We start from the raw sequence: 27,163 nt of genomic DNA on the forward strand, positions 1-27,163 counted from the left end.
TATATTTATATATAATATAGAATAATATAATACTATAATAACATAATAATGTATTGTATATTATATATATTAATATATAATTATACAAAATATATAACATAATATATTATTGTATGTTATACATTATATATAATATATATAATGTGATAATACATAATGTATTAAAATATATATTATGTATTACATAATAATCGAACATATATTACATAATATATAATATTTAATGTATTATATATCACATTATATATCATGTGTATAATAATATATATTATATATAATGTGATAATATTAATATAGTATAACATATGGTATACATAATATATAATATTATATACAATGTATATTATATAATATATATTACCTATATTGCATTATATATTTTATATTATAAATACTTTATTACATACTATATATTATACTATATATCACTATATTATAGTGATATATTATTTATTATATATATTATATATAATATATATTATGTTAGTATATATGATACTATATAATAAATAATGTGATACTTTATAGTATAATACATGTTATTATATATTATATATAATATGATATAATGTAATATATATCATATTATAAATCATATATTGTGGGAAATATTATATGTATAAAAGAAATGTTATATTTATATTACTATATTATAATTTATAATTTATTATTATATTAATTATAATGTTTATTATTATAGGTATATTTTTATATGCATACATTATATGTATAAAATATATAATTTATAAATATATTTAATGTATAAATTATATAAATTATATAAACTATATAATTATATAAATATTTAATTTAACTGGTGTAACCCTCCCCTGGTCGCTTTATTTTACACAGAGGTTTTTTATGGAGATCCATCTCCAGGAAGCAGAAATTTTGGTGGTGGGGTTGGAAATAAATAATATTCCAAGAACAGTTTATACCATCGTCCACCACACAGACACTCAGGCAGGAATTTGTATTTCTGCTATGAATTTCTATTGTACTTCTAATTTTTATTTTTAATTTGAAATTTGTATTTTTAATTTGTATTTCTAATTTGTATTTTTATTTTTAATTTTATTTAATTTTATTTATTTAATTTTATTTATTTAATTTTATTTAAATTTAATGTATTTGCATTTTTAATTTGTACTTCTAGTTTGTATTTCTAATCTTCAGCTCAGTAAAAATGACAGGCACTGAAAAGCCATAAAAGCCTCCTACAAAGCAGAATTTAAATATGAAATATAGAGAAATGTACTTTGTGTATCTACTGTTTATTTTTTTCTGACATACTGGGGATGTGGGCAGGGCTGGGGAGGGTTTTGCCCTTTAAAAATTAAAAGAAGAAAAAAAAAAGGAGGAAAAGAAGCATTTAAATCAAGGCCTGGGAAGAAAAAGGTGAACTGAAGAGAAGCCCTTTCCAAGCAGCTCTGGGTTATTCTGGACAAAAGCACGTTCAGAAAGGTTTTTCCCAGGGTTTCATGGCACTTCCACGAGGAACACCTTGGACAGAGCCCAGCAGGGAAACATTCCCGGTGGATTCCACTGCAAAAAAAGGCCTCAAATCCCCTCGTCCCAAACTCCTGGGTTGGATTTATTGACAAACACAGCCCGCTGGGTGAGCACCCAACGCCTGGACAATCCCTCCCCTGCAGCACAGCCTCACCCCAGGGGAGCTTTGTTATTAAATTTAACTCTTCCTTTATTAAATCAGAGACAATTTACAGCTTTACGCGCTGCTCATCACGAGAACCACGAGCCCTGCTGTCCCCTCCTTCCCCCACGTCAAGCAAAGCACTTTCCCTCCCCCCGTCGGACCTGGCATGGACATTCCCCCGGATCACCCCAAATCCGTGGGGAAAGCAGGTTGTTCAGTGCACTGCTCCCTCCTCCAGGGCTGCAAGGGCTGAAGAGCAACCTGGAATGCCAGTGCTGGAGGAATTGTCCTTCAAAACCCTCCTCCACAGCCCCGGGATGCGGCACAGCACGGTCCAGAACATGGCACAGCACGGCCCAGAACGCGGCCCAGAACGCGGCACAGCACGGCCCGGAACATGGCACAGCACGGCCCAGAACGCGGCACAGCACGGCCCAGAACGCGGCCCAGAACGCGGCACAGCACGGCCCGGGGGTCGCTGCTGGCCAAGAGGGAGGGAAGGGCACGGTGGAGGAAGGAGAGGCAGTGGGAGGGCAGTGGGACTGAACATGCAACAATTGTCACTCGTGGAATCGGCCCTCTGGGAGCTGGGTCACGGATCCCAGGGACAGCAGGGGACGTTGGCCAAGCCAGCTTGGTTGGAGACATCCCAACTGATGGTGCCAGAGTGACCATCCCTGCTCCTGACGCCTTCCCCGCAGCTGCTGAGGGCCAGGAGGGGTTTGGAGCACATCAAACGGAGGAGGTCCAGCCGGGGAGAATTGGGGAGAGACGGGAACCTTTCCCACTGGGAACGGCAACACCAAACCCACCAGCATGATCCCAGCTGAGGGACTGCCCTGGGGCTGCGGCCCAGACCACATGAGTGAGCTTATTCCGGGTTCCTAAACCCCCAAAAACCCAGAAAACCAGGACAAACGAACCATACTGAAAGGTCACAACAGCCCCTGGATGCCGGGGCCGCCCCAAGGCCTCTGGTGTCGCTCCGAGGAGCCACAGCAAAGGGGTGGCCTCCAAAAAGGCGGCACCTGGGCCGTGTCTGGGCACACAAGGAGAGGTTTGCTCTCTTTGGGAAGAGCACTCTGGAGACCCCCCCATGCCCAAACCCCCCCTGCCGCCCCAGGAGGCCTCGGCGGGGCCGCGTCACTGGCAGTGCAGCAGCTCCTCCCAGCGAATGGGCTGGGAGAACACCTCCCGCTCCAGCCACAGCTCGTAGGAGAGGTGGAAGTCTCGGGGCAGGTCGAGGCGCTGGCCCAGCACGCTCTGCAGGCAGTTGTCCACGGGGCACAGCTCGGGGGGCCGCGCGCGCTCGTAGCGCCGGCTGTTGAAGGCCTCGATGCTGGCCCGCAGGGTGCACTCCTCAGCCTGGAAATCCCACGGCCTGGCGTCGATGTCTGCGGGGAACAGAGAAAAAACAGCATGGCAGGGGTGGGGGGAATAACTCCCATAAGGTTTGGGCAAGAGAAAGGGTGAAGATTTCACCCTGAGTTGACCAGTCACTTATTCTTTCTTCTTTTTCCACTTCTTTTTCTTTCTTCTTTGCCTTTTTCTTTATTTTGCTTCTTTTTCTTCTTCTTTTCTTCTTGTTCTCCTTCTTCTCCTTTTTCCTCTTCCTCTCCTCCTCCTCCTTCTTTTTTTTATAATTTTTTTAAAAATTCTTATTCTCATTCTTCCTAACAAAATTCCATTGTGTATGCATTTGAATGTAATGCATCCTAGAGAAATCTAGTTCTATCTGCTTTAAGCACTCACTATGATTACCATTCTGCTTTTTTCAGAAAGACCCCACCCTAACAGAATTAAAATGGTTTTGTCTTTTGGAAAAAAAAGGGGAAGATGTCAGGCTTTTTGTTCCTTGCCATGTTCTCTTTTGAAACAGGAATGCTGCCCGATTTTCCTATTTAATCCTCACTAAAAACCCCATCCCTGCAAGTGTCCCAGGCCAGGCTGGGGCTTGGAGCAACCTGGGATAGTGGAAGGTGTCCCTGCCGTGGGCAGCTTGGTGAGCTGGTGTCCCAAACGGGCTGGCGGTGCAGAGGGGAGGCCTGGCCTTGGGGGACACTCCTGTCGGGGACCCCCGCACTGCCCACGGCCCAGCGCGACCCCACAATTCCCACCGCTCCCTGTCCATGGAGCAGCTCCAGGCTGCTCACCGGGCGGGCGTGGGGCACTCTGAGAGGTGTGGGGCACTCTGAGAGGTGTGGGGCACTCACTCTGAGGGGTGTGGGGCACTCTGAAGGGTGTGGGGCACTCTGAGGGGTGTGGGGCACTCTGAGAGGTGTGGGGTACCCACTGTGAGAGGTGTGGGGCACTCACTCTGAGAGGTGTGGGGCACTCTGACAGGCGTGGGGCACCCTGACAGGTGTGGGCACTCTGAGGGGTCCGAGGGCCGGGCTCACTCACCGTTGCCGTAGGCCCAGTCGTCGTTCATGCGGTGCCGCACCTTCTGGTAGATGGCCGACATGGTCTTCATGTTGCTCTTCCTCCACTGGCGCCCCAGGTACTTGGTCTGGATCTTGAGCAGCTTGAGCACGTAGAGCTGCAGCATGGCCTGCTTCACCTTCAGCGCCCGCTTCAGGATCGGCGCCGACTTGAACACCACCAGCATCTGCCAGGGACCCGCGGCAATCAGGGCAGGGCGGGCAGGGAAGCCACATCAGCCCTGCCTGGGCCACCTGGGGCACCCACAGCACCAGCGGGGCCACAGACACCACCGCCAGCCCCAAGCACATGGGACAGGGCAGCACAACCAACACCCGCTGCCCGGGGCTGGGGGCTCAGGCAAAGACGGGGCTGCTGGCAGAAAAAAGGGTATTTCTGCATTTTGTGCATTTAAAGCTCAATCAGTGAGAGGGAAAGGGCAGGTGAGGAAGGGCAGAAGCTCCAGCACTGCTGGAAGGAATGCTCAGCAGCAAGGCCGGGCTTAGAGCCAGGGACACGCTCCAGGAAGGGCAAAGCCAGGCTTAGAACCAGGGACATGCTCCAGGAAGGGCAAAGCCAGGCTTAGAGCTGGGGACACGCTCCAGGAGGGCCGGGCCTCGAGGTCTCAAGGAGATGGGATGTCACCTCACCATTGTCCTGGAGTGTTTCCACTTGGTCAGTTTGTTGAGGATCCTCAGCAGGTTGATGCAGGAGAACAGATTCCTCCAGCAGAACTGGTTGTTGTCTCCAGCTTCCTGCAATGGGAGAAGGAGAAGAGTAACCCAGACCAAGTGTTCGACAGCCCCCCCAGAGGGGTCCTCGTGCACAAAGTCTGTGTTTTTACTGTCTGCACGAGTCTTATTCCTGCTCCTCACTGGATTTATCCTCCCTGCAGATGTTCCAGCAGAAGGGGCTCTGCTGAATGGTGGATTCTGGGAATCACCACCAGGAAAGCAAGGAAAAATCAGTGGAACACAAGCTGGGCCTTCTGAGTCTGTGTGGGGATGGTGACACCAAACAGAATCCCAGGATCCCTGAGGTTGGAAAAGCCCTCCCAGCCCATGGAGCCACCCCTGTGCCCCATCCCCACCTTGTCCCCCAGCCCAGAGCACTGAGTGCCACGGCCAGGCCTGCCTGGGACACCTCCAGGGCTGGGCACTCCAAACCTCCCTGGGCAGCCCCTGCCAAGGCCTCACCACCCTTTCCATGAGGAAATTCCTCCTGGAGCTGATCAGTTCAGTGAGCTGGTCAAATATTACTGCACATACAATTTTTGAGGCCAACCAGAACGCGCTGCTGACCGAGTTTATTTAATTCTGGGATTAAAAAAGCCACTGTGAGTAAATGCACATTTTGTGCCAGTGGAGGCTGTGCAGGGCTGGGGTGTCACCAGGATGTCACTGGGATGTCACCAAGGTGCTGGTGGGTGCTGTGTGCTGCTCTGGGGGTCCCAGCTCAGGAGGAGTGCCCAGGCCTAATCTTGCTCCCTCTGCACCAAGGAATTTTTCCAGAGTAAGCCAATATCCATTTCTTACACAGATGGATTTATTTGTCACCAACCTGATGTTGTCTCTAAAGCTTCGAGTAGGGGAGGGTCTTTCTATCATATTTATGGAAGGAGGGAACGGGCTCAGCAGGTTTGAATCCCCGTTTTCAGGGGTGGATGGAGTCCTGTGCAGCCCCTCCCCAACACAGGGAGCTGCAGGGGAGATGGGGACAGGCAAAGAATCCAGAGCCTTTCCCACCCCAGGATGGGGGAATCCCCCAGAACCTGGCTGGGATTGCAGCCACTCCTGACCTACCCTGTGTGGGGACAGCAGTTCCCCCACAGGTCCCTCCTGTGGGGACAGCACTGCTGAAATCCTGGGAATAAACTTCCATGGGAATGAACCGCAGTCACACATGGCTCTGCTCAGCCCCTGAGAGCAGGATCACCTCTCACAAGGACTGGGGCACTCTGGGGGGTCCAAATCACTCAGCAGGAGCCAAAACAGCCAAACCAATGGATGGAAATGTTGGCTGGAGAAACACAACCATGGGCACTGACATTTGCCTCAAGCAGCAGGGAATGTCCAATTCCCAACAAACCCTCACTTCCACGGGGATCCCCCGGAGATGAGCCCGTGGGGTAAAATCCAGGCTGGTTCCTGCTCATCTTCTGATTAATTTAATCTCCTGTGAGGACAACATCCATGTCTGCTGGAGGACAGCAACCTGCAGCAGCTCCCAAACTGGGGATACCTTCCCTAAAAAAAGCTCCATTTTCTTCTAGAGGCTTAAAGCTGATTGTGAGGACTGGTGTGAGGCAGCAGAGCCCTCAGCCACCTGTCACTAGATGTCCCCACTGATCCAGGGCCGGGCTGACAGAGCCTGGCAGGGCTGCACCAGGACCCCGCACCTGGGAAAAATCCTTCCCTCCGGCGATTTTAACCTTTGCACGGCCAAGGAAAACAACACAGCATTATGATTTTAGCAGCCAGGCACCATTAGATCACCCCTGCCCAGACTGGGTTTGCTCAGGCTCCTTCGTGATGATTTAGGGTCTCCATTCCCCTCTCCATTCCCTGTTAACCTCAAAGCTTTTCCCTGCTCCGTGCCCTGGCTGAGTCCTGCTCTGAGTTACTGCAGTCATGAACCTGCCACAATTGATGTCTTCTCTGCAGTCTGTGTGTTTCTATGGGGTCTCCATAACACTTAAGGCTCCTCTCCACAGGGAATTGGGTTCATTCCTTAATACAGTTGGAGATACCTGATGAAACTCGAGTGCTCAGAGCAACTTAAACCAGAGCAGTTGAAGCCTTTCCTAAAGCAGGAGTCTTGTCTCGACAGCACAAGGGGAAACGGCCTCAAGCTGTGCCAGGGGAGGCTCAGGTTGGCCATGAGGAGGAATTTCCTCATGGAAAGGGTGTTCAGGTCTTGGCAGGGGCTGCCCAGGGAGGTTTGGAGTGCCCAGCCCTGGAGGTGTCCCAGGCAGGCCTGGCCGTGGCACTCAGTGCTCTGGGCTGGGGGACAGGTGGGGATGGGGCACAGGGTGATCCATGGGCTGGGAGGGCTTTTCCAGCCTCAGGGATCCTGGGATTCTATTCTCTGAAAGGAAGAACTCTGACTCCACTGTTTTTATGGGGTGCCCAACACCAGCTGTGCCTCCTCCCTCCCCACCTCCCACAGCCACTCGGGGCAGCCCCAGGAGGGATTTTCATGTCGGGAGTGGGGGGAAAGGTCTAACTTTGGAAAGGTTTGGGAGGAAGAAGAAAAGAAGTCAGAGGAAAGAAAACCAACCCCCTTCCTCAGCCTTTCCCAGGCAGCAGTAGCGGTCCCAGGGCCCTGTGAGTGCTGCTTACCAGGCTCTCTGCTGTCAGCTCGGGCAGGTCACACACCGTGCAGTGAGGGTAATCCAGGACGGAGACACTGCGGGAAACAGGGAAGCAGGGAATCATTAGGCACGTGGAGACAACTTCTGAGGATGATCCACATGATTACACCCAGCCAGCTGTCAGATCTTCCTGCCCCCTGCCCGGGGTTTGAACTCCAGCGGCAGCGCTGCCTGAATGAGGAATTCGGGCTGGGAGCAATCCCTTCTCCAGCACCCATGGGTGTCCCTCCTGCATTCCCAGTGGCATCCAAACGGGATCCCAACCTCACCACTGCCTCCCCTCACAGCTTAAATGCAGCACAGGGATCCCTCTGGGCTCCCAGGAGCATCCCCAGTGTGTCAGTGAGGACTCCAGGGATTTGGATCCATGAAGACAGGACAGGTCATGGTGTATTAAAAAGGGATGAAAACCAAAAAACCCAAAATAGATCCGAGGTTAAAATCTGTTGGGTTAAAATGGAGATGTCTGATTGGCAGCAGGAAAATTCACAGTGGGGGTGTCAGGTCTTTGGAAGCCCTCCAGGCACATGGACTTTGGAAAAGGAGTCAATTAAAACCTCCAAAGTATAAATTTATATATAATGGAAATCATTTGCCACAAGTCAGCGTGGATTTGGCATCACCTCTGACATTTCCCTTTGCAGCATCTCTGGAGTGGGGTCTGTGCCTCTGAACTGACCAAATCCCACCTCTGGAGTGGGGTCTGTGCCTCTAAGTGTGACCGAATCCCACATCTGGAGTGGGGTCTGTGCATCTGGACTGACCAAATCCCACATCTGGAGTGGGGTCTGTGCCTCTGTGACCCAACCCCCCAGGATAATTCCTCTTGCAGGCAGTGCCTGATGTTTGCTGTGCTCTGACAACCCAGGGCTCTGGAGTTTAAACCTGCCTGGCTCAGAGCATCCAGCTGCACATCCCCCTCATCCATAGGTGTGGATCCTGTGGGACCTCCCCCAGGGAGCAGAGGGAGGAGCTCGGTGCTCCTGGGAGACGTTTCCTCCCAGCTCATGGTGCAGGACCAGAAGTGGAAATGTTTCTGGCAGGAACAATCAACACCTTCCCGTTTTCCCACGTGTTCCCTCTCACACACACAAACCACACCGTGCAGGAGGCACACCCAGCCCACACACACAGCTGAGGAGCAACAAAACAGCATCAAAAAGGAAGAAAAGGGGTGTTTTGGTTATTCCATCGTCCCTCTGAACAGGGCAGTCCCACCCTGGTGAGCTGTGGAAGTGCAGGGCTCTCTCAGTTCATGGTGGTGCCACCAGTTCCCTGCTCCAACTGGGGCTGGTGCCTTTCTCAGATCAGCACTAGAAGGCAGGGACAGCCATGCAGAAGATGAATTATGGCCATAAAATATGGAGAGGACCAAGAGGACACTCCCCACTGGCCATTCCAAAGCTGTGGCCTGTGGGGACACCGGGCTGCTCTCCAGGAGAAAGCTGAGAACAAGCCCAGTTTGTTTTAGCAGAGGTGTTTTAGTGAGAGGCTGGAAACCACCACCCATCCCTTCTCCTCCTCATGCCAAGGGCTTTGGCTCCCTGCAGCCAATTCCTGCCCCAGAGCCCTGCAGGGACTGGCGGGTCACAGATCCCACCACAGACTCCCCCCAGGGTTCCTCATTCCCAAAGCCCTCTCCCTGCTCCATCTCACCCAGGGGTGGCTGTACCTGTTCTTGGCAGTGATGTAGGACATGATGTTCTGGTTGAAGAACTTGAGGATCAGGGGGATGCAGTTGGCAAACACCAGGTGTTGGGACACGTACTCGAACTGCGGGGGAGAGAAGGGAAACGGGGTCAAAGCTGGGACATCTGGGAGCTCCACCTGGGAATGGGAACCTTTCCAGCCCAGAGCAAAGCACTCCTGATGGCTTGAGGCACCTCCCAGACCATCTCCCCCCCGGCCTGTGCCGTGTCCAGCAGCTGGAAAGTCCCCTTTGCCACAGGGTGGCCACAGGAACTCGGTGGCAGTGCTTTAGGAACAGCTGCACCCCAAGCAAATGTGGCTTTGCAGCAGTAAAGCTGTGGTAAAACAGAGCCTGGGGAAGGGGGAAGGAGGAGCTGTAGCTGCTACCTGAGAAAATAACAGTGATTCCTGCTGCTCTCCCACACCAATCCCACCTCCCTTGAAAATTCTGACTGAAAAAATGTCCTTGGCTTCAGAAATGCTTTCAATGTTTGTTCCCCCTCAAAGCATTAAATGGTCTTTAAGGTCCCTTCCAGCCCAAACCGTGCCATGACTCTGTGATTCCGTGATTTCAGCCCTGCCATGGTTTTTAGGGTGCTCCCTGAGTCCTTTTGGCACCAAACACTGCTGATGCCTCACCCAAAATCACCCCCAGAGGCAGGATCGAGGCACCAAACCCCCCCAGCTTTCTCCAGGCTCAGCACCAGGGTCCTCCTGCTTTGGAGTGAGAAAAATGAGGGAGGGGATGTGGGGAACCCTAGAACAAAGGTGGGTCTGTCAGAACCGGGGGGGTTGTTTCGTTTTGGGCAATCCAATCCGTGGATTTACACTTCTCCTACTGTTTCATTTTACCCAATGCAACATGTGGATTTCTATTTCCCCTCGGATAAATGTCAGTGAATAACACAGAGGGACTTGAACCGTGCTGAAACCTTCCAAAGAAAAAAAACATTTAGAAATACTTGGAAATGCTTGGAAAGCACTGCCTGTTTGACTGGCAGAATGGGTGGAGAGCTGGACCACAGCTCATGTCAGCCCTGCTTTTTTTTTTTTTCCTTTAGATCAAGGGAAGTCCTGGAGTGGGTGCAGATGGCACAAAAACCAGATTATAGCTTGGGCCCAGACCTGCCTCTGCTGAAACTGGAGCCTCCAGAATGTGATCCTGCCAAGAACCAGATTAGCTGACCCCGTTGAGGTCCTTCCCAGCCTATTTCTGGTCACTGGAGATGACACAGAGCACGAGAAGGTCTCGCCTAACCCCCTCCCCGTCCCCCTTCTGCCAGCAGGGCTCGTGCTCGGGCTCTGTCCTAAATTCTAAGCTGAGAGGCCACAGCAGGAATTGTTCCAGAAGCCCTAAAGCTCCTTGCATGTGAGTGGAAACGCTGCTGCCAGAGCACAGCTGAGGGACATTTCAGGCAGGTTCTCCCAGCCTGGGATAAATCCCGACTGGAGCTGGGACGAGCCCCACGGACACGCGAGCTCCCCACGGAAACCCCTCCTGGAACTCTGCTGGGAGAGGGTTCCTCGGGACACACTGACTTCAAGGGCAGCCTGGCAGGGGCCAAGCCTGCTCTTGGCTCACCTGGTAGATGTGGTTGAGCTTGAAGTGCTTGAGGAGCAGCAGCAGCGAGGCCGAGATGCTCTTGACGATGATCTCCTTGTGCCTGTTGACGTCCATGCCCAGCTTCATGCTCTGCAGGACGGTGATGCTGGGAGGGAGGCAAGGAGACAGCACTGTGGGTGTGGGAGTGTGGGAACGAGGGGCACTGGTGAGCTCGTGTTTGTCTGGACAAGCTCTATGGACACAGGGACCTTTGTTTTTCCCAGGATTCCCCTTCCATCCTTCCTTCCTGCTGACGCCAAAGTGCACCGAAAAAAGCAGGGCGGAAAGTGGATTTCCCTCCACCAGCAATCCTGGGGGACAGGTTGGAAGGACACCTTCCATGTGCTGATGTATCTTCAGGATTTGGGTGGATTAGCAGGGTTTTACCATTTGGGTCGCTTCTCCATCAGAGCCCTGGGGCTGCCGCCTGCACTGGCACCGTCACACTCCTGACAATCCAACAGCACCTCCCTGCCTTCCACCCCACCGCCCTGGTGGCAACTCCCAGCTCTCCAAACAGACACCCCCAGCCCTGCAGCCCCCCAGAGCCAGCAGCACACCCCGAGGCTGCTGGCACCGCTGGCACCCCCGGGCAGCACTCACGGCATCTCCTCGGGCAGCACGTCTGCCAGGATGTTGATGGAGTCGGTCTTGGCCTTGGAGGTGGGGGCAGCAGCCAGCAGGATCTTCAGCAGAGCTATCTGCAGGAGAGGGGGGTGGGGAGGGTGGTCCCTGGGAGAGAAGTCCTTCCTTCTCCTCCCCTCCCTGGCACTGGACAACTTCGAGCCAGCTCTACCAGACCACACCCAACCTGTCCTTTTATCCAGTGGGAACGCAGGCCAAGGTGGGATCACGGCAGCTCTGAGCTCAGCTCAGGGCATCCCACACACCTGAGCTCTGGTGGTGTGGATAAAACACACAAAGGACACCTGGAACAGTTCGGGGCTCCCACCAATGCGGAGGACTTCGTTCCTCGCTCCCAATCCTCTGCCCACATCCTCTTTTCCAGCCACTGACCCTGTCCCTGGGCACCTGCACCCCTTGCTCCTCTGAATCCCTCCTCCCTTCCTGGGCTGTACCTTCCACCCAGCTCTGCTCTGGATCCCCACCAGGATCTCACCATCCAAGTCCTGATCACCCCCCAGCCATCCCGTGCTGAGCTCTGCAGCTCCCAGGCCAGCTCCCACCATTCCCCACCCCAAAGCTCTCCCTTCCTTCTCCTGGGCTTCCCATCTGCAGCTCCCAGACCAGCTCCCACCATTCCCCACCCCAAAGCTCTCCCCTCCTTTTCCTGGGCTTACCATGTACTGGGGCAGGTTGTACAACATGGCTCGATACAAGACCTCACAGGGGGTTTCTTGGACTTCCTCCTCCCCCTGTCACGGGGAAACAGCAGAAAACAAGGCAAAATGAAGTAAAACAGAATTCCTGGATTCCTCTGACACACCTGGGTCTGGGTCTGGGGGGGCAGCAGCTTCTCACCAGAGACATGGGGCACTTCTCCAGCTCCTCCTCGTTCTTGATCTGGATGTCCGAGATGGAAACGTACTTGTGCTGGGAAAACACACCCAGAGGCACAGCAGTGTCACCACTGTCACCACAGGCAGTGGCGGCAACAGGCACTGCTTCCAGCAATATCCCAGCTATATCCCAGTATCCCCAGCGGGGACACGGAGATCTCGCTGTGTGGGATGTCCCTCTGTCCCAGAGCCCCTCACACCTCCTGCCTCGGATCGCTTCCACCCACTCCTTCTGGCACCTCCCTGGGTGTAAATGGAGAGGGACAATCACCTCCAAAAGACAGCCCAGACCAGAGACAGGGTCACTTGGCCCCTGGAGGGGCCTCCCTCCAGCTGGAGCATGGCTGGAGCCAAGGCTGGCCACGCTTCCCGCCGGGAACTGCACTGCTCTGGGATGTGTGTGTGTCCAAACCCAACCCTGGCAGTCTGTCACCTCCAAAACTCCAGGCAAACACTCACCAGGGAGCAGGAATGCCATGCCATGGACAAAGGGAAAGTAAAAATGCTGGATATCTGCTTGGAATTGCAGGGAGGGCTCAGATTTTAATTTTTTGCCCCAGAAGAAGCTCCAAAAACCTTTCCTGCTACAACTAACAAGGAGGATCTTCTCACTCCCTCCAGGACCTGTGTTTCAGCCAGAGGTTATCCAGGAGGATCCCACACCACAACAGGATATCCCAGGTGCTGTGTGTGGATCCACCACCTCACCTGCTTCAGAGTCTTCACACTTTCATGGATGGGCCGTGGGAGCCCGATCAGGGTCTCGGTGTCCCTGGGGAGGAGAAGGAAGGGGAGCAAAGGGTTATGTGAGGTAAAAGAGAGAGCCTGGAGTCTACTGGACACATCCTAGCTGGGTCAGGAACTGTGAGAGGGGTTGGCATGAGCTGCCCACCCTCCCACCTCCTCCCTGGGGAAGTTCCTCCAAGAAAGGAGCAACGTTAGGGTGAGGAACTGGGGTGAAATGAGATGAACTCAGGGCTGGGTGGAGCCATCCTGAGCTCAGCACTGCACCTAAAACTGCCTGGCCCCCTCTGGGCCCGGCCCAGGATGGCTCTGCACGCACAGCTTGGTTTGTTCCCAGACTGGGTCATTTCCTGAGGATGCTAAACTGTTTCAACTCCCTCCCACATCAAACCCATCCCGGCCTCAGGCCAGGGGTCTCCTGCTCCAGGTCTCACTTTTAATAAAAGAGGCCCTTGGGGAGCAGTGTGTCCAAGAACAGGCTTTTCCAACACTGCTTTCACCTGAGCTGGGAACACCTGAGCTTTGTGGACACCTCCCATGCACTGCTGGGATCCACAGGACAGGTTCTGGGGACACGACACTCACTGTCCCAGCGTGAATCCGATGAATTTGTTCCTGCTTGCTTCCAGGAAATGCTCGATGTCCTTCTGTCTGATGGAGCAGAGGAGAAACAGAGAACAGGGAGGAGGTTGGAAAACGGATCACAGCCTTGGATTGATTTCTGGAGGTCCCGTTAGCAACGGGAAAAGCCACCACTGGTTGAAGCAAACCCATTTGTATCTGCTGGGCAGCTCCGCTCTTCCACGGGAAAACAAACAACAACCAGCTCTACAACCAGCACCTTCCCATTCACCTCCTGTGCTCCTCCCACAGGCACCTCCAGAGGAGCATCTGCTCACTCTGAGTGAACAAATGTTGTCTCTGTGGTCTGCCTGAGCTCGTGCTGCTCCCAGAGCGAGCCGACACCTCCTCCACCCTGGGCATTTTCGTGGGAACTGCTCGGCATCAGCAGGACCAGAGCCAAGGATCTCAGGGGCAGAGAAGTCCAGCTGGATTTCCAGGGCCAAGGGAAACAACAGGAGGTTGCTGGGGAGAGGCTGAGAGCGTTCAGTGGCGTGGAGAACCACGGCACTGTGTGTGGAGATCCATGTGGGAAATGATTCCCGCCTGCCCGTCTGGATGGACCAACTTAACCCCGTCACTGCTCCCACAGCAGGAGCATCTCCGTGTGCTCCTGTGTGTCACAGGGACTGGGGTACAGCCAGGCCCTGGACAAGCAGCAACAGCCCTGGGGTGGATCAGAGGGAACGGGCAGAGCTTTGCACCCTCTTTTCCTGACGTTCCCTCATCCCCATGTGTGGAAAACCGCTCTGAGGGGGGGAAGGACCAGCCCCTTTGTCCGTGGATGTTTTTCTCCACCGCTCAGGAAGGTGCCACACAAGAGTCCAGCTCAGCAAGGCAGCTGTCAATCATTGACCAGTTCCCAGCAGGATCAGTTGAGGACCTTGCCCTTCCAAGACCGGTGCCAGCTGGGAAAGCTGACCCTGCTCCAGCACAGCCTCCTTCCCAGTACAGCCTGGGACATCCACAGTGGAACTGCCACTGCTTGGCCAAGCTTGGGTTTAAAACCCTGGGGAAGAGCTCAGCTAAGCCCAGCCCAGAAGGGACCAAACGAGACGGAACAAGGAGTGGAGTCACCTCAGTTCAGCCCCCCAGGAGACTTCCCACAGGCTGACGTGGGGCTGGGGAGGATGGCAGTGACACCAGGGGGCTTTACCTGACTTTGGGGGCCCAGGGCAGCCCCTTGGGGAAGGACACCCTCTCGATGGGCGGGCGCTGGGGGGGCAATGGGGGGACCATCGTGTCCCTCTCCAGCAGGTCCAGCTCCCCCTCGATCCCGCTGTCCACGTCATCGTTCTCCTCCTCATCCACTCCTGCCTCGTCGTTCTTGAAGGGGTCTCTCTCGTTGTAGATGTCCAAGCTGTCCTGTTTCACCAGGGGCTGCGGCACAAGGGGAAGGAGACACCCAAGTCACTCCGTGGATTTTATTTCCCTGCCAGCTGTCGGCACCAGATCTCTCCACCCTGGAAGGATCAAGCTCCCAGATGTTCCTCGGGTGAGGATTTCCCTCCTAGCCTGGCCTGGATAAGGAATAACTCCTTCTGCACCTCTAACCTCGCAGCTCTAGGAGGTGGGACCCCCTTTATCCACCTTAACTTCTGGAGCTTCCATCCCACATCTCTTCCCTCGCAAAAGTCATTTCATCCTCAGACCACAACACAGCAGCTCCGGGAGAGGAGCTAAAAACAGAACCTGCTGGGAGCAGTTTGCTCCTGGTGCTTATCAGCCCTTTGCCAGAGGGTTGGGATGTCCTCTGGCTTCCTCTGGGCAAACCCACCAGGGGCTGAGCTGCCACCACAGAAACTGGGGGTGGAAAACTGGACATGCCCTGGCCACGTGTCCTGAGAGCCCAAACCCAACTGTGCCCTGGGCTGATCCCACAGGGATTGTGGGCAGCAGGGGAGGGGGGATCCTGCCCCTCTGACCCCTCAGAGGAGACCCCTCTGCAGAGCTGCCCCAGCCCTGGGAACAGCAGCACAAGGATGTGGAGCTGCTGGAGAGAGTCCAGAGGAGACCCTGGAGCTGCTCCCAGGGCTGGATCCCTCTGCTCTGGAGCCAGGCTGGGACAGCTGGGAATGTTCATCCTGGAGAAGAGAAGGCTCCAGGGAGACCTGAGAGCCCCTTGCAGGGCCTAAAGGGGCTCCAGGAGAGCTGGAGAGGGACTGGGGACAAGAGATGGAGGGACAGGACACAGGGAATGGCTTCAGACTGGAAAAGTGGAGATTTGGATGGGATATTGAGAAGAAATTGCTGGCTAGGAGTGTGGGGAGGGGCTGGACTGGATTTCCCAGAGCAGCTGTGGCTGCCCCTGGATCCCTGGGAGCGTCCAAGGCCAGGCTGGAGCAACCTGGGACAGTGGAAGGCGTTGGTTGGAACCAGATGGATCCGAGGTCCCTCCCAGCCTGAACGCTGCTGGCCCTGCCCAGAGGACGCATCAGCTCCTACCCTGCGGCTGCGGTGGCCCCGTTTCTGCTGCTGCTGCTCCACCAGCTCGATGGAGTAGGTGGGAGGGGAGGCCGCCCTCATGCTCCGGACCACCTGGATGCTGTCCTCGGGCAGGGGGGGCAGCCCCAGCTCCTCCCGCCGCCGAACCTTCATGGCCTGCAGGGCCTCAAACCCGCCCAGCGTGAACTGCGGACAAAGGACAGCTCACAGCAGGGGGACACAGACACTGGGATGCTGGGCTTCCAGGGGCTTCAGCTGGGGGATCAGCCTGGGAACTTGAAGACACCTCAGTGCTGGTTCCTTCTCCAGACTTCATCCTATGTCCCCACCCCACGTCCTCCGCGTGCTCAGCCCGCCCTGATCCCAGGGGGTTGAAGACACCACACCCCTGGTTTGCTCTCCAGGGTCAGGGACCACTTCTCCCCATGTCCTCTGCGTGCTCAGCCCACCCTGACCCCAGAGGAACCCGCCCTGTGTCAGCTCCCTGTGCATCCCAAAGAACCTGGTTGTGGCTGGGGCCAGTAGAAGGGAACAGCCAGGCTGCAGCAGCACTATTCCAAAGTTTCTGGAAAAGAGGAAGGGTTTGCACTCACCAGGAGCACCTTCCAGAGCAGGAGCAGGACCTTCTTCATGGGGAAATGTGGAGCGTGGCCGCTGCAGAACTTGGTCACCATCGTGAAGAGCAGAAGAGCAAAGGGCTCCTCCGTGTGCACGGGGAAACCTGCGGAGAGAGGGAGCAGGGACGGCTTCGGAGCAGATCCCTCATCCCCGGGCTGTCCTCGCTGGCCCAGCGGAGCAAAGGGACCTCCAGAGGGCACAGTGGGCTGTGGGGCTCACTCAGCTCCATCCTGAAGGTCTCCCGGCAGGTTTTCCACTCGGGCGGATCCGTCTCCTGCTCCACGCGGATGTTCTCCACCAGCAGGTACATCACACTGAGCAGGACCCTGCGGGGACAGCAGCCAGCTGGGGCGTGTCCCTTGTCCCCAGGGGCTGTCCTGTTGTCCCACCCTCTCCCAGTGCCGGGCGGGGTACCTGAGCTCCGTGCTGTCGGCCAGGGAGATGGCCGGCTTCCGCAGGGCACTGCTGCAGGCCTGGCTGTTCCTGCAGGGAATGGTGCGGGATCGGCCCCAGCCCCGCCTCATCCCAGCCCACAGCCAACGGCTGAGCCTGGGAACACTGGGATGGGAGAGCTAACAGGGCTGGGGGACCCCCTGGGCATCCGTGAGGAGCAGCAGAAAGGAGGGGGGGAGGAGGGTGGGGAGGAGAGAAAGTGAAGAGGAGGAGGATGAGGAGAAAGAAGATGAAGAGGGTGAGGAGGATGGAAGAAGAAGGTGGGAAGGATGGAGGGAAAGAAGATGAAAAGGAGGAGGGTGAGGAGGATGAGGAGGAAGAAGGTGAAAAGAAAGGAAGAAGGGGAGAAAGGGGATCACAGAACCACAGAACCATTCAGGTTGGAAAAGCCCTCCAAGATCATGGAGTCCAAGAAGAGGAGGGTGGTGAGGGTGAGGAGAAAGAAGAGGGTGAAGCAGAGGACAGGAGGGTGAGGAGGGCAGTGGGATCCCCTCACTCGATCTCCATGTTGAGCAGCTCCAGGAAGGCGGAGAAGGTGCCCAGGCGGTAGAGCAGGAAGCTGTTGTGCCGAGACCAGTGCAGGACATCGCCTTCGCTATCGCAGTCCCCAAACACACCTGCAGAGCAGGGACAAACACGGGTCGGGGGATCCACCTTGGAGCCCACAGGGAGGAGCTTCCCCAGCCTGGCACACCCCAGGAGAAGGAGAAGGGTTCTGCCAAGGCTCCCGAGCCCCTGTGGAAGCAGGTCCGGGCGGGTGGTGCTTACCCTGTGCCAGGTAGAGGATGGCCCGGGCCACCCTGAGCCTCCTGTCCCTGTTGACCACCTCCAGCCCGTCCAGCAGGCGCATGACAAAGGCCTTCTGCTGGGCCCCGTCCAGCTCCAGCCACCTCCTGCCTGGCACTGCGGGAGGGACACGACCACCAGCCGGGGGCTTCCCCGGGGGTCCCACTCCCACCCTGGGGGGCTGCCCCAGGCCCAGGGCTGCTACCTTGAGCGTGGAAATCCTCCTCGAAGCATCTCCTGTTGTGGCTCAGCTCGGGCTCCTCAGTGTAGCTGTAGAGCTCTGTAGGACAAAGGGATCAGCAGGGACACGGAGGGGCTTCATCCTCCTCCTCCTCCTCCTCACAGCCAAATTCCTCATGAAGCTTCCAGGGAGACACGGGACAGAGACCTGAACTGATCCCTGAGCTCTCCTGAAGCTCCACGGGGCACCCTGGGACCACCCAGTGCTACCAAAGTCACCACCTCCATCCTGTGTGCGGGGGCTGCTCCCACACTCCTGCTCCAGCTGCATGTGCAATGTCACTGGGGTTTTTTTTTGGGGGGAGGTAATTTTAAGTCAGTTAAGGCAGTCTGGGGTGGGAGGGGATGCAGGAACACCCAGGCAAGACCTGTGCTGATTCCATAGCCGGCAGCTCAGGCATTTTGGGATCTGAAAACAGGGGCTGGACTTGGAGGGACACAATTGTTCTTCATAACCCCTACCTGTTCCTACAGAACCCCTGCCTGTTCCTACAGAGTCCCTGCCTGGTCCTAGAGAATTTGTTCTTCTGTTCCTATAAAATTCCTCCAGTCCTACAGTGCTGAGCAGCACCGTGGGGGACTGAAACGATCCTGCAGGGGAGGAGGGAGGATCCCTCGCGCAGGAAATGTGCTTTTGCCAGGGCAGCTCGTGCAGCTGAGGCAGCCAGAGCTAAAAATAACCCCTTGGCCGGGACACATTTGGGGCCGCGAGGTTACGGGGCAGGAGCAGCGGGAAGATACGGGACAAGGACACAGCGCCCGTGACAAAGGGTGACACTCCCAGCCTGGGCAGTGCCACGGGACACCCCTCCCTCCTCCCGCCGTTCCCAGGGTGATCCGGAGCGCGGGGAATTCCCCGCAGTCCCCCCTGCTCGTCCCCCCACACAGGGAGCGAGTGGCTCTCTATTAATAACCCCCTCTCGCTCCGTGACCGCCGCGGTGACACCGCTCCGCATCCACCCCCCATCCCGGCGGGATTCGCGTTCTCCCTCCCCGCCTGTCAAACAGCAGCACCGCCCCCCCAATCCGCCTCACCTGCCAGCTCGGCGCCGTGCCCGTCGGCATCCCCGTACTCGAACTCCAGGCTGGGACAATCCACGGAGCCCTGCGGGGAGCGGCCCGGGGTGAGCGGGGTGGGCTGGCACATCCCCGCGGGGCTTTGGGGAGCCGGGGGTGCCTCCAGCGCTCCGGGCTCTGCTCCAAAGCTGCTCCAAAGCTGCTCCGGCCACTCGCGGGCGGGTGGGTCCGCAGGGCTCGGGCTCCCCGTCCGTGCCAGGAGACTTAAAACACCGTGGAAATGCGGCGGGCGAGGGTAAAAACAGCGGTTCTCAAAGCCCGGGGGGAAGCAGCGGCAGGACCCGGAGCGCCGGTGAATATTTGACGCATTTCACAGCCCCGCGTGCCCCAAAAACCGAGCCCGGGGCTGCTTCAAAGCGGAGATCCCCGGGAGGATGCGGCTCCATCCTCGGCACCCCGGACCCGCCCGCTCTCGGGGCCGGGCTCTGCCTCTTTGAAGCCCTCGGTGTGGGTTTATCCCCCTCCTCCCCCGCGGAGGAGGAACTGGAGCGTGAAACTCCGCCGGAGGAGCCCGGCGGGGCGGGGAGGGGCGGCCGCGGCCACACGGACCCGGCGCCGACCCCCGGGAGGGGAACACGCGAATGGATAATCAACCCAATTAACATAATTCCTCCTCCCGAATGCCGGCGTGCCCCCCCCGGCAGCCGGGCCGGAGCTGCCGCTCATCCCCGCCGTTAATGTGGGTGAGCCGGGAGGTCCTCGGGGTACTGCGAGCCCGCCGGCCCCACAAACCCCGCATCCTCACCCCATTTGGGCGGCCGCGCGGGGTTCGGGCAGCTAAAGCCGCCGAGGAATTCGGCCGAGCCCTATAATCCGCTTGGAGAGGCCGAGCCGGAGCGGGGGAAGCAAACCCCGAATTCACGAGCCGCGGGGCCGCCACTCGGACGCCGTCCCCCAGGAAAAGGGACCCTTTTCTGGGTCAGGGAGAAGCAGCTCCTGGGTGGGGGAGCCAAATCTTCCCGTCCTGTGCTATGCGGGCCCCGCGGGGGCTTTGCGTGACCGGGGACAACGTCCCGGGCTGGATCCTGGTGACTGATCCCGGTCCTGCCTCCCCAGCCCGGCACCCAGAGCAGCCCGGGGGGTTCGGTGGCTCCCCCCGCCCCGGGGTTTTTCGGGCAGGAGGGTTGAAGGGTTGGGGGGGGACTGTGGCTGCCGGACCGTGGTGAGAGGGGCTAAGGGGATGTCTGGAGGGTGCGGGGGAGCCCAGGGTCCAACCGGGACCCCAAGACCCTGGTGCCGCTCTGGGAGCAGGGCAGGGAGGTGCCACTGCCGGGGCTTAGTCACGACCCCAAAACCCCGGTGCCAGCTCTGGGAATGGGGCAAGGAAATGCCGGTGCTGGAGCTTAGCTGGGATCCCAAACCCTTTCTGCTGGAGCTCAGAGTGGGGCAGGGAAATGCCAGTGCTAGGGCTTAGCGGGAAACCCCAAACCCTTCTGCTGGAGCTGGCGGTGGGGTGAGGATGTTCCAGTACCAGGGGCAGCCCCCCTGGGGACCCCCGACTGCGGGCTGGGCACCTCCGTCCCCCGCAGAACCCCTCTAAACCCGAGGTCAGGGTGAGGGCCAACCCCCAAGACCGAGAGCTCCGCCAGCCCTGGATAAAGCCCCTCCGGCAGGAGCCCCGACCGCGGGGCAGGGACCCCCCCAGCCCATGCGGGGTCCCCTCGGGAGTGACCCCGCCCGTACCTCGGACTCCTTGCGCTGGGTCCTGAAGAGCTCGCGGCCCTTGGGCTGTGGCTGTGGCTGTGGCTGTGGCTGTGGCTGTGGCGGTGCCGGGCGGGCCCTGCCGGGTCCCGGTGCCGGTGCCGGTGCCGGTGCGGGGGTCCCGCCGCCTCCCGCCGCCTCCATCGCTGTCACTGCCCCCCAGCACGTGGGGCCGGGCCCGGGACACGCCCCCGACACGCCCCCGCCGCTCCCATTGGCCCGCAGGGCAGGGGGCGGGGCCAAGGGACACGCCCCCTCCCTGCCATTGGCCCGCGGGGTCGGGAGGGGCTGGGAATGGGGGAGGACACCCTGGGGGACGGGAGATGTGGGGGATATGGGGGTCCCGGGGTCATGGGATGCTGGGGAGGGGGTATGGGGTGTTCTGGGGTCATGGAGTGTTGGGGAGGGGGTATGGGGTGTCCCTGGGGTCATGGGATGCTGGGGAGGGGGAATATGGGGTCTTTGGGGTACTGAGAGCATGGAATGCTGGGAGGAGGGGGACTGTGGGGAGTCCCTGGGATGCTGGGAGCGTGGGATGCGGGGGAGGGAGGTCTGGGGTGTCCTTGGGGGTGCTGGGAGCAGCCTCTGGGGACTGGAACAGGGGTGGGACAGAGGGACTCCCCCCACCACCCTCCCCCCCTTTCCTTTTCCACACCCAGCACGAGCGGTCGGGTGTTTCTGGGGTCACGGGGGAGGTGCTGGACACCCCTACTTGCTGCCATTTGTGTCCTGTGTCCTTCCACAGCCACTGGAAAGCGGGAAACCCCGAGTGTGCGTGTGGGAATGTCCCTGAGCAGCGGGGAGGGGACGGGGCAGGGGAGATAACGCGACTTTTCCGGCCCCGCTTCCCCAAGGACACAACGCAGCGGAGCCAAAACAGCTCCGGCTGCCCCAAGGACGGGTGGAGCTTCCCCAGCCGGGATTATCCAGCAGCACTGGGAGCTCAGGGCTTTGGGAACAACCCCGAATCCCACCTCTCACCCCCAAACCACCCCCTCCGTGTGCTCCCACTGGCCCCGAAGGACGCCCCGGGAGCAGCTGAGTTTTCCCATGATTTATTTGTGTTTTGAGATTACAGAGTCTTTATTGCTGATCTAATACAATCACTCAGACATTAATATTTAAAACATCCTTTTGAAATGTTACGGGTGCGACGGTTCCGTTCCCTCCCTGCTGATGACGGGTTTTGCTTTGTTATTCCTAAAAGTTCAGGACAGAATTAAATTTCCTTTTTATATGATTTTGCTGGTGTTACCTAAAATCTCCTTTTTTTTTCCTAAAGTCTTGGAAAAAAAAAAAAGGCGTTACATTTAAAAAAAAAAAAAAAAGGATAAAAGAAACCAAAGCCCATTAACATTTAATTTAGAGATGATCACAGGATATGATTCCAGGTTGATTAGGAAAAAGCCAAGCGAGCCAAGAAGCTTTACAGGAGAAGCAGAACACGGAGAAGAGTCTCTGGAGAATCGAGGTGGGAAAGGCCAGGTGGGATTTTATTACTGATAATTTTTGTTTTCCCCCTCTTATCTACCTGGCAGATGAGCCGGGCTCGGGGGATCCGTGGGCGAGCAGCACCCCTGGCTGCGGCACGAGCGATGGACGCAGGAGCAGCGGCAGGAGCTGCTCCGGAGGGTCCTGAGGGTGGAAAGGGGTTTTCCCGGGGCGGTTGGGACACCTGTCCTTCCAGGAGCTGCTCCCACGTGGCCCCACAACCCCCTGTCACTCAGGCCGGGAGCAGATTCCAGGCGGGGCCTCTCCGGGAACTCGAGGCTGGCACAGACCAAGGCAGATCCGGGACATTTCCAGTGGCTCAGGGGACTCTTCCCAAAAAATCTCAGGATCTGGATAAAACTTGCGGGCAGAGATTATTTCAAGTCTGTGGTTAGAGGTCAGTCTGTGATGAAGCTCCTCAAAGCCTTGAGGTCTCCTCAGAGCCTTCTCAAAGCCTTAACATCTTCCCAAGGTCTCCTAAGGGTCCTCCCAAGGCCTCCTCGAGGTCTTCCCAAGGTCTCCACAAGGTTCTTCCCCAGGTTTTCCTTCCAGGTTTTGGGGGATTTCAGAGACAAACTTGGAACATTTGCTCCAAAGCTCGTGACCAAGCGGAGTTCAGACCCCCTGAGAGCCACGAGAAGGCCTTGGATGCCGAGACCGTAATTCCCCGGTTTTTCCTTCCTTGTGCGTGAATGAGCTGCCACAAAAGGGTTTTTCACGATGGCAAAGAAGCCCATAAGGACAAAACATGACTCTGTAGCTGATGAGAGACTCGGGAACCAAAGCAGCAACCGGGGGATAAAGGGTTTTGTGCTCACGGGGTCGGGCAGTTTTATTTTAGAAGGATCATGTTCTCCACATGGATAATGAAAGTGACTTGGGAAGTCACCTTGGGAAGCGTGTCAGCACTCCAGAGGGACATCCTGGGATAAAACAAGGGACTATGGCCAATTCATTCCCCCTCAGCTCTGACACTTCAAGATCTGAGGCAACTGAAGGGTTTTAGTGACGCTGAATCCGCGTGGAGGATCCTCCACCAGACGTCTCATCCACTCCAGGGGGGCTTCCAGATTCATAAATAAAGGAGTGAAATAATCAACCCAGAAAAGAAAACTCCAAACACTTCCAGTGAGGGCTGAAATGCAGCTGGAGAAAGCCCCGGTGCGGACAGGGGTCCCCCCAGCCGGGACGTCCGGGAAGCTCTGCCTGGATCGGGAAGAGCTCCCGGTGCGTGAGCAGCATCTGCCGGGGGAGCTCCTCCAGCAGCACAGGGGGAGCCCCCCCGGGAACACGGCTTTGGTTGATCCAGAGAGGTTGGCACTGGGGGCGAGAGCAGCAGGAATCGCTGTGGAGCTGTGGGGGCTGAGGGAGCGGCGCTGGCTCTGCCCGCCCGGCCAGCCCTGCCCGGGGCTCTCCCTGCCCGGACCCTTCCCCACAGCTTCCAGCAGCGCTAAGGCGACGTCCTCTGAAGGGCTGGGGGCACCAGCCCTCGGAAAGTTCCACAGCACGACGAGAGGCTTCTCCAGAGGGATCCACGGGGGCGGCTCCGGCCTTGCCAGAGCCTGGAGCGAAGGAGGTGTTTTGGCTTCATCATCCGACAGCAGGAGAAACGCAAACCCATCCCGGGATCCTGCGCCGCTGGAAGAGGCGCTGGGGCGTGGGGGGAACCAACGTGTGATTTCCGTGGCTCCAGCAGCGATAACGGGCCATTCCAGGCTCGATCCCACCAGCTCCTTCCTCATCCTCCCAGCCCCGAGAGAGAACGAATCCAAAGAGAAGAATGAAAGAAACGGGAAAGAAATCCAGCGTGTCCCAGTCCCGCGGCAGCACGAACACCAGTGGCAGAGGCCGCATGAACGGTATCCTAATTTAATAAATAAATAACCTAAAACACATGGTGACTACGGAGCAAGCCCGGCTCGAGCGTGGGAAGCTTGCGCGGGGTCATCCTGTACAGTAGTTGAGAACAGACGTGGGTGCTCGTTCCCCGCCGTTCCCGGGGATCCAGTGGCAGGAATACTCAATATCTGGGCAGAAGGAGAGAAAAGAGGGAGTGGTGAGTGGATGGGAAGGGAAGTGAAGCTCTCCCGGCATCGAAATGATGGATTTTGGGAGGGGGAAAGGCCCAGGGAAGAACGGATGGAGAAGGGATTTGGTCCTCGTTGCCTCTGAGGGCATTCCCACCCCATGGTGGGATGTTTGAGGGGTCGTGGCTCTCCATTAGTGCTTGGACCCTCCCCTGATCCTGAACCTCTGTGTCTGGGACAAACCACACTCCCTACAAGGCTGGGCTACACCACACACCAAAACCAGGCAGAGAATTGAACCAGAGGGAAGAGAATCAAACCAGAGGGAATTCCTTCCAGGGCCATGGGGAAGCACCAGAATTTTGCACCTAATGGGAGCAGGGAATAAAGCTCAGGATTGGCAAAACCCACTCAACCCCAAACTGGGAGTGCTCTGGTTCTGGAGATCTTCTCTCCAAAGACCTGCCCACCAAGAAAATGCCTTTTCCTGCAGGAAAAGGATCTGGGCTTCAGCCCCTGAGGAGCTGATCTGTGTTTGTGCAAAGCCATTTCATTTCCACGGTGGGAATTCACGGCAGCGTTGGCTTCCAACAGAAATCTGGGAAGGGAAGCGACCCAGGGGCTCGTATGGAAAATTATTATTATTTTTGGGAGCTGAGCCCGTCTGAGCAGCCCCAGGGCCAAAGCTGCTCTGTGCCAGCTCATCCTCAGCCCAGCGTTAAAAATAAAGCTGTCGCCGAGCCGGTGGCATCGCTGTGGCATCTGCCACGTCTGGTGACAGCTGCGGCCACCACAAAGGGCTCCTGCCCGGCCAAGAGCCCGTGGGGACAGGAGGGATCAGAGCCCAGGAGGGGCAGGGCCTGAGGGGCAGCACCTGTAGTAGTTTGGTTTGAAAGGTCCGTTCTTGTTCAGCCCCAGGTACTTGGCTTGCTCGTCCGTCAGCTCCGTCAGGTGCGCGTCGAACGTCGGCAGGTGCAGGCTGGCCACGTACTCGTCTGGAACCACCCCAGAGCCCGTTAGCGTGGCCAGGGGGACAGCCATGAGTCCCCCGGGGCCGGTGCAGAGCCCACCAGACACCTCTGGTGGGTGACACCGCCCCCCAGCCTCAGAAAAAACACAACTCCCACCACAGAGCCCGTTTTTTGCAGCCAAAGCGTGGCCGTGTCCTCGGGAGGGGGTTCTGCTGCTGGGGCTGCTGCTTGGTGACCACACTCTGCTGGCAGGAGCCCCGTGGGACAACCCCCTGCACTGGGACAAGCCCCTGCACTGGGACAACCCCCTGCACTGGGACAAGCCCCTGCACTGGGATGTGTCCACCTCTTTTCCCCAGGTGGGACCAGGAAACAGCAACAATCCCCAAAACCAGCGGGAAGAACCTACTGGAAACCCCCGAGCTTGGCAGGGAGTTGAACAAGCAAACGTCCCAGCCCAGTGAAAATTCCCGTCTGTCCCCTCCCCAGACCCCCAGGGAGAAGGGGGGAGCAGGGGGTTACCCATTTTTTTAGGCAGCAAATACACGTCCTGCTTGTAGCGGCCCTCGGGAGCGTTGTACAGCTCTATCAGAGCCAGGGCCTGCGGGAGGAGACAGCCGGGTGAGGATCTGCTGCCCCCGGGGCAGGACGGGCTCCGGGCACCCCCCACCCACTCACCTGCGTGGTGGCCGTGATGGACAGGACGAAGGTGGGGACGGTGGAGCAGCTCAGGTTCAGCAGGCGGCCCTGGGGAGGGAAACCTGGGTGTTAACAAATCACCAAACCCACTCCACGGCCCTGCAGAAGGTACCAGAACCACTGGCGTGAGGTGTCCCCATGGGGGGAAGCAGTTTGTCACCTGCACTTGGGTCCCGAGGTGCTGGCTGCACTCAATAAGGGAGAAACCTTGGAGTGGGATAAATTAAAACATGGGGGATTTTCCATGTCCCAGGAACTCAGGGGGGACCTTCTGGCTCTGCAAGTCCCTGCCAGGAGGGGGGAGCTGGGGGGGGGTCGGGCTCTGCTCCCAGGGAACAGGGACAGGAGGAGAGGGAACGGCCTCAAGCTGTGCCAGGGGAGGCTGGATATTGGGGGAATTCCTTCCTGGAAAGGGCTGTCCAGCCCTGGCACAGCTGCCCAGGGCAGGGTGGAGTGCCCATCCCTGGAGGGATTTCAAGGCCCTGTGGATGTGGCACTTGGGGACATGGTCAGTGGTGGCCTTGGCAGTGCTGGGGGATGGTTGGACTTTGTGGGGCCAGAAGCTTTTCCAACCCAAATCATCCTGTCATTCCAAGATTCCATGGGCCAAACCTTCCAGCCAGAGGGACCCCTCAGCTGCTGAGGCCCAAGGAGGTGGGTTTTGGATACCCTTCGGCTCCACCGCTCTCCCACCCCTCCTGTTTTCCTCCTCCAGGAGCAGAGAACAGGCTGAAATTCCCCCAGAGAACAGGCAGAGATCCCCCAGAGAACAGGCAGAGATCCCCCCAGAGAACAGGCAGAGATTCCCCCCAGAGAACAGGCAGAGATTCCCCCAGAGAAGCGGCTGCAGCTGCTGCCCCTCCCCTGGCACTCACCTCTGCCAGCAGGACTATCCTCTTGCCGTCTGGCCAGATGACGTGGTCCACCTGGGACCTCACCCTCTCCCAGGTGAGCTCGGGCGTGCGCAGGCTGGCCTGGAGACGGGGTTGGGACAGTGAGAGCAGCACCTCCCACCCCACCCCACAGC

The 27,163-nt window shown here is 56.8% G+C and overlaps 2 protein-coding genes across 4 annotated transcripts in view; both read right to left on the reverse strand.

Moving 5' to 3' along the window:
- Positions 1–1,221: 1,221 nt before the first annotated feature.
- STRIP2 (striatin interacting protein 2) lies at positions 1,222–21,081 on the reverse strand. The gene is made up of 21 exons (XM_050325032.1): positions 20,931–21,081; positions 19,206–19,275; positions 18,136–18,210; positions 17,913–18,047; positions 17,641–17,761; positions 17,106–17,174; positions 16,911–17,017; positions 16,667–16,794; positions 16,074–16,259; positions 14,785–15,008; positions 13,593–13,658; positions 12,972–13,035; positions 12,226–12,297; positions 12,045–12,119; positions 11,347–11,444; positions 10,723–10,849; positions 9,124–9,224; positions 7,420–7,486; positions 4,729–4,833; positions 4,061–4,265; positions 1,222–3,051 (listed from the first exon to the last, which is right to left on the reverse strand). The coding sequence occupies exons 4-21, from the start codon at positions 17,992–17,994 to the stop codon at positions 2,801–2,803; spliced, it is 2,148 nt and encodes a 715-aa protein (XP_050180989.1). The 5' UTR covers positions 17,995–18,047; positions 18,136–18,210; positions 19,206–19,275; positions 20,931–21,081; the 3' UTR covers positions 1,222–2,800.
- Positions 21,082–21,987: 906 nt separating this feature from the next.
- AHCYL2 (adenosylhomocysteinase like 2) overlaps positions 21,988–27,163 on the reverse strand; it is a 74,118-nt gene continuing 68,942 nt past the window's right edge. For all 3 annotated transcript variants that reach the window (XM_050325033.1, XM_050325035.1, XM_050325034.1), the window contains exons 13-17: positions 27,012–27,110; positions 26,116–26,184; positions 25,960–26,038; positions 25,341–25,461; positions 21,988–24,466 (exon numbers count right to left, since the gene is read on the reverse strand). In XM_050325033.1, coding sequence (XP_050180990.1) covers positions 24,460–24,466; positions 25,341–25,461; positions 25,960–26,038; positions 26,116–26,184; positions 27,012–27,110 — 375 coding nt within the window. In that variant the 3' untranslated portion in view covers positions 21,988–24,459. The remainder of the gene's footprint in view (positions 24,467–25,340; positions 25,462–25,959; positions 26,039–26,115; positions 26,185–27,011; positions 27,111–27,163) is intronic.

Source organism: Myiozetetes cayanensis, unplaced genomic scaffold (genome assembly GCF_022539395.1).
Source record: "Myiozetetes cayanensis isolate MyiCay16 unplaced genomic scaffold, myiCay2020 scf3, whole genome shotgun sequence".
NCBI classification, from domain to species: Eukaryota; Metazoa; Chordata; class Aves; order Passeriformes; family Tyrannidae; genus Myiozetetes; species Myiozetetes cayanensis.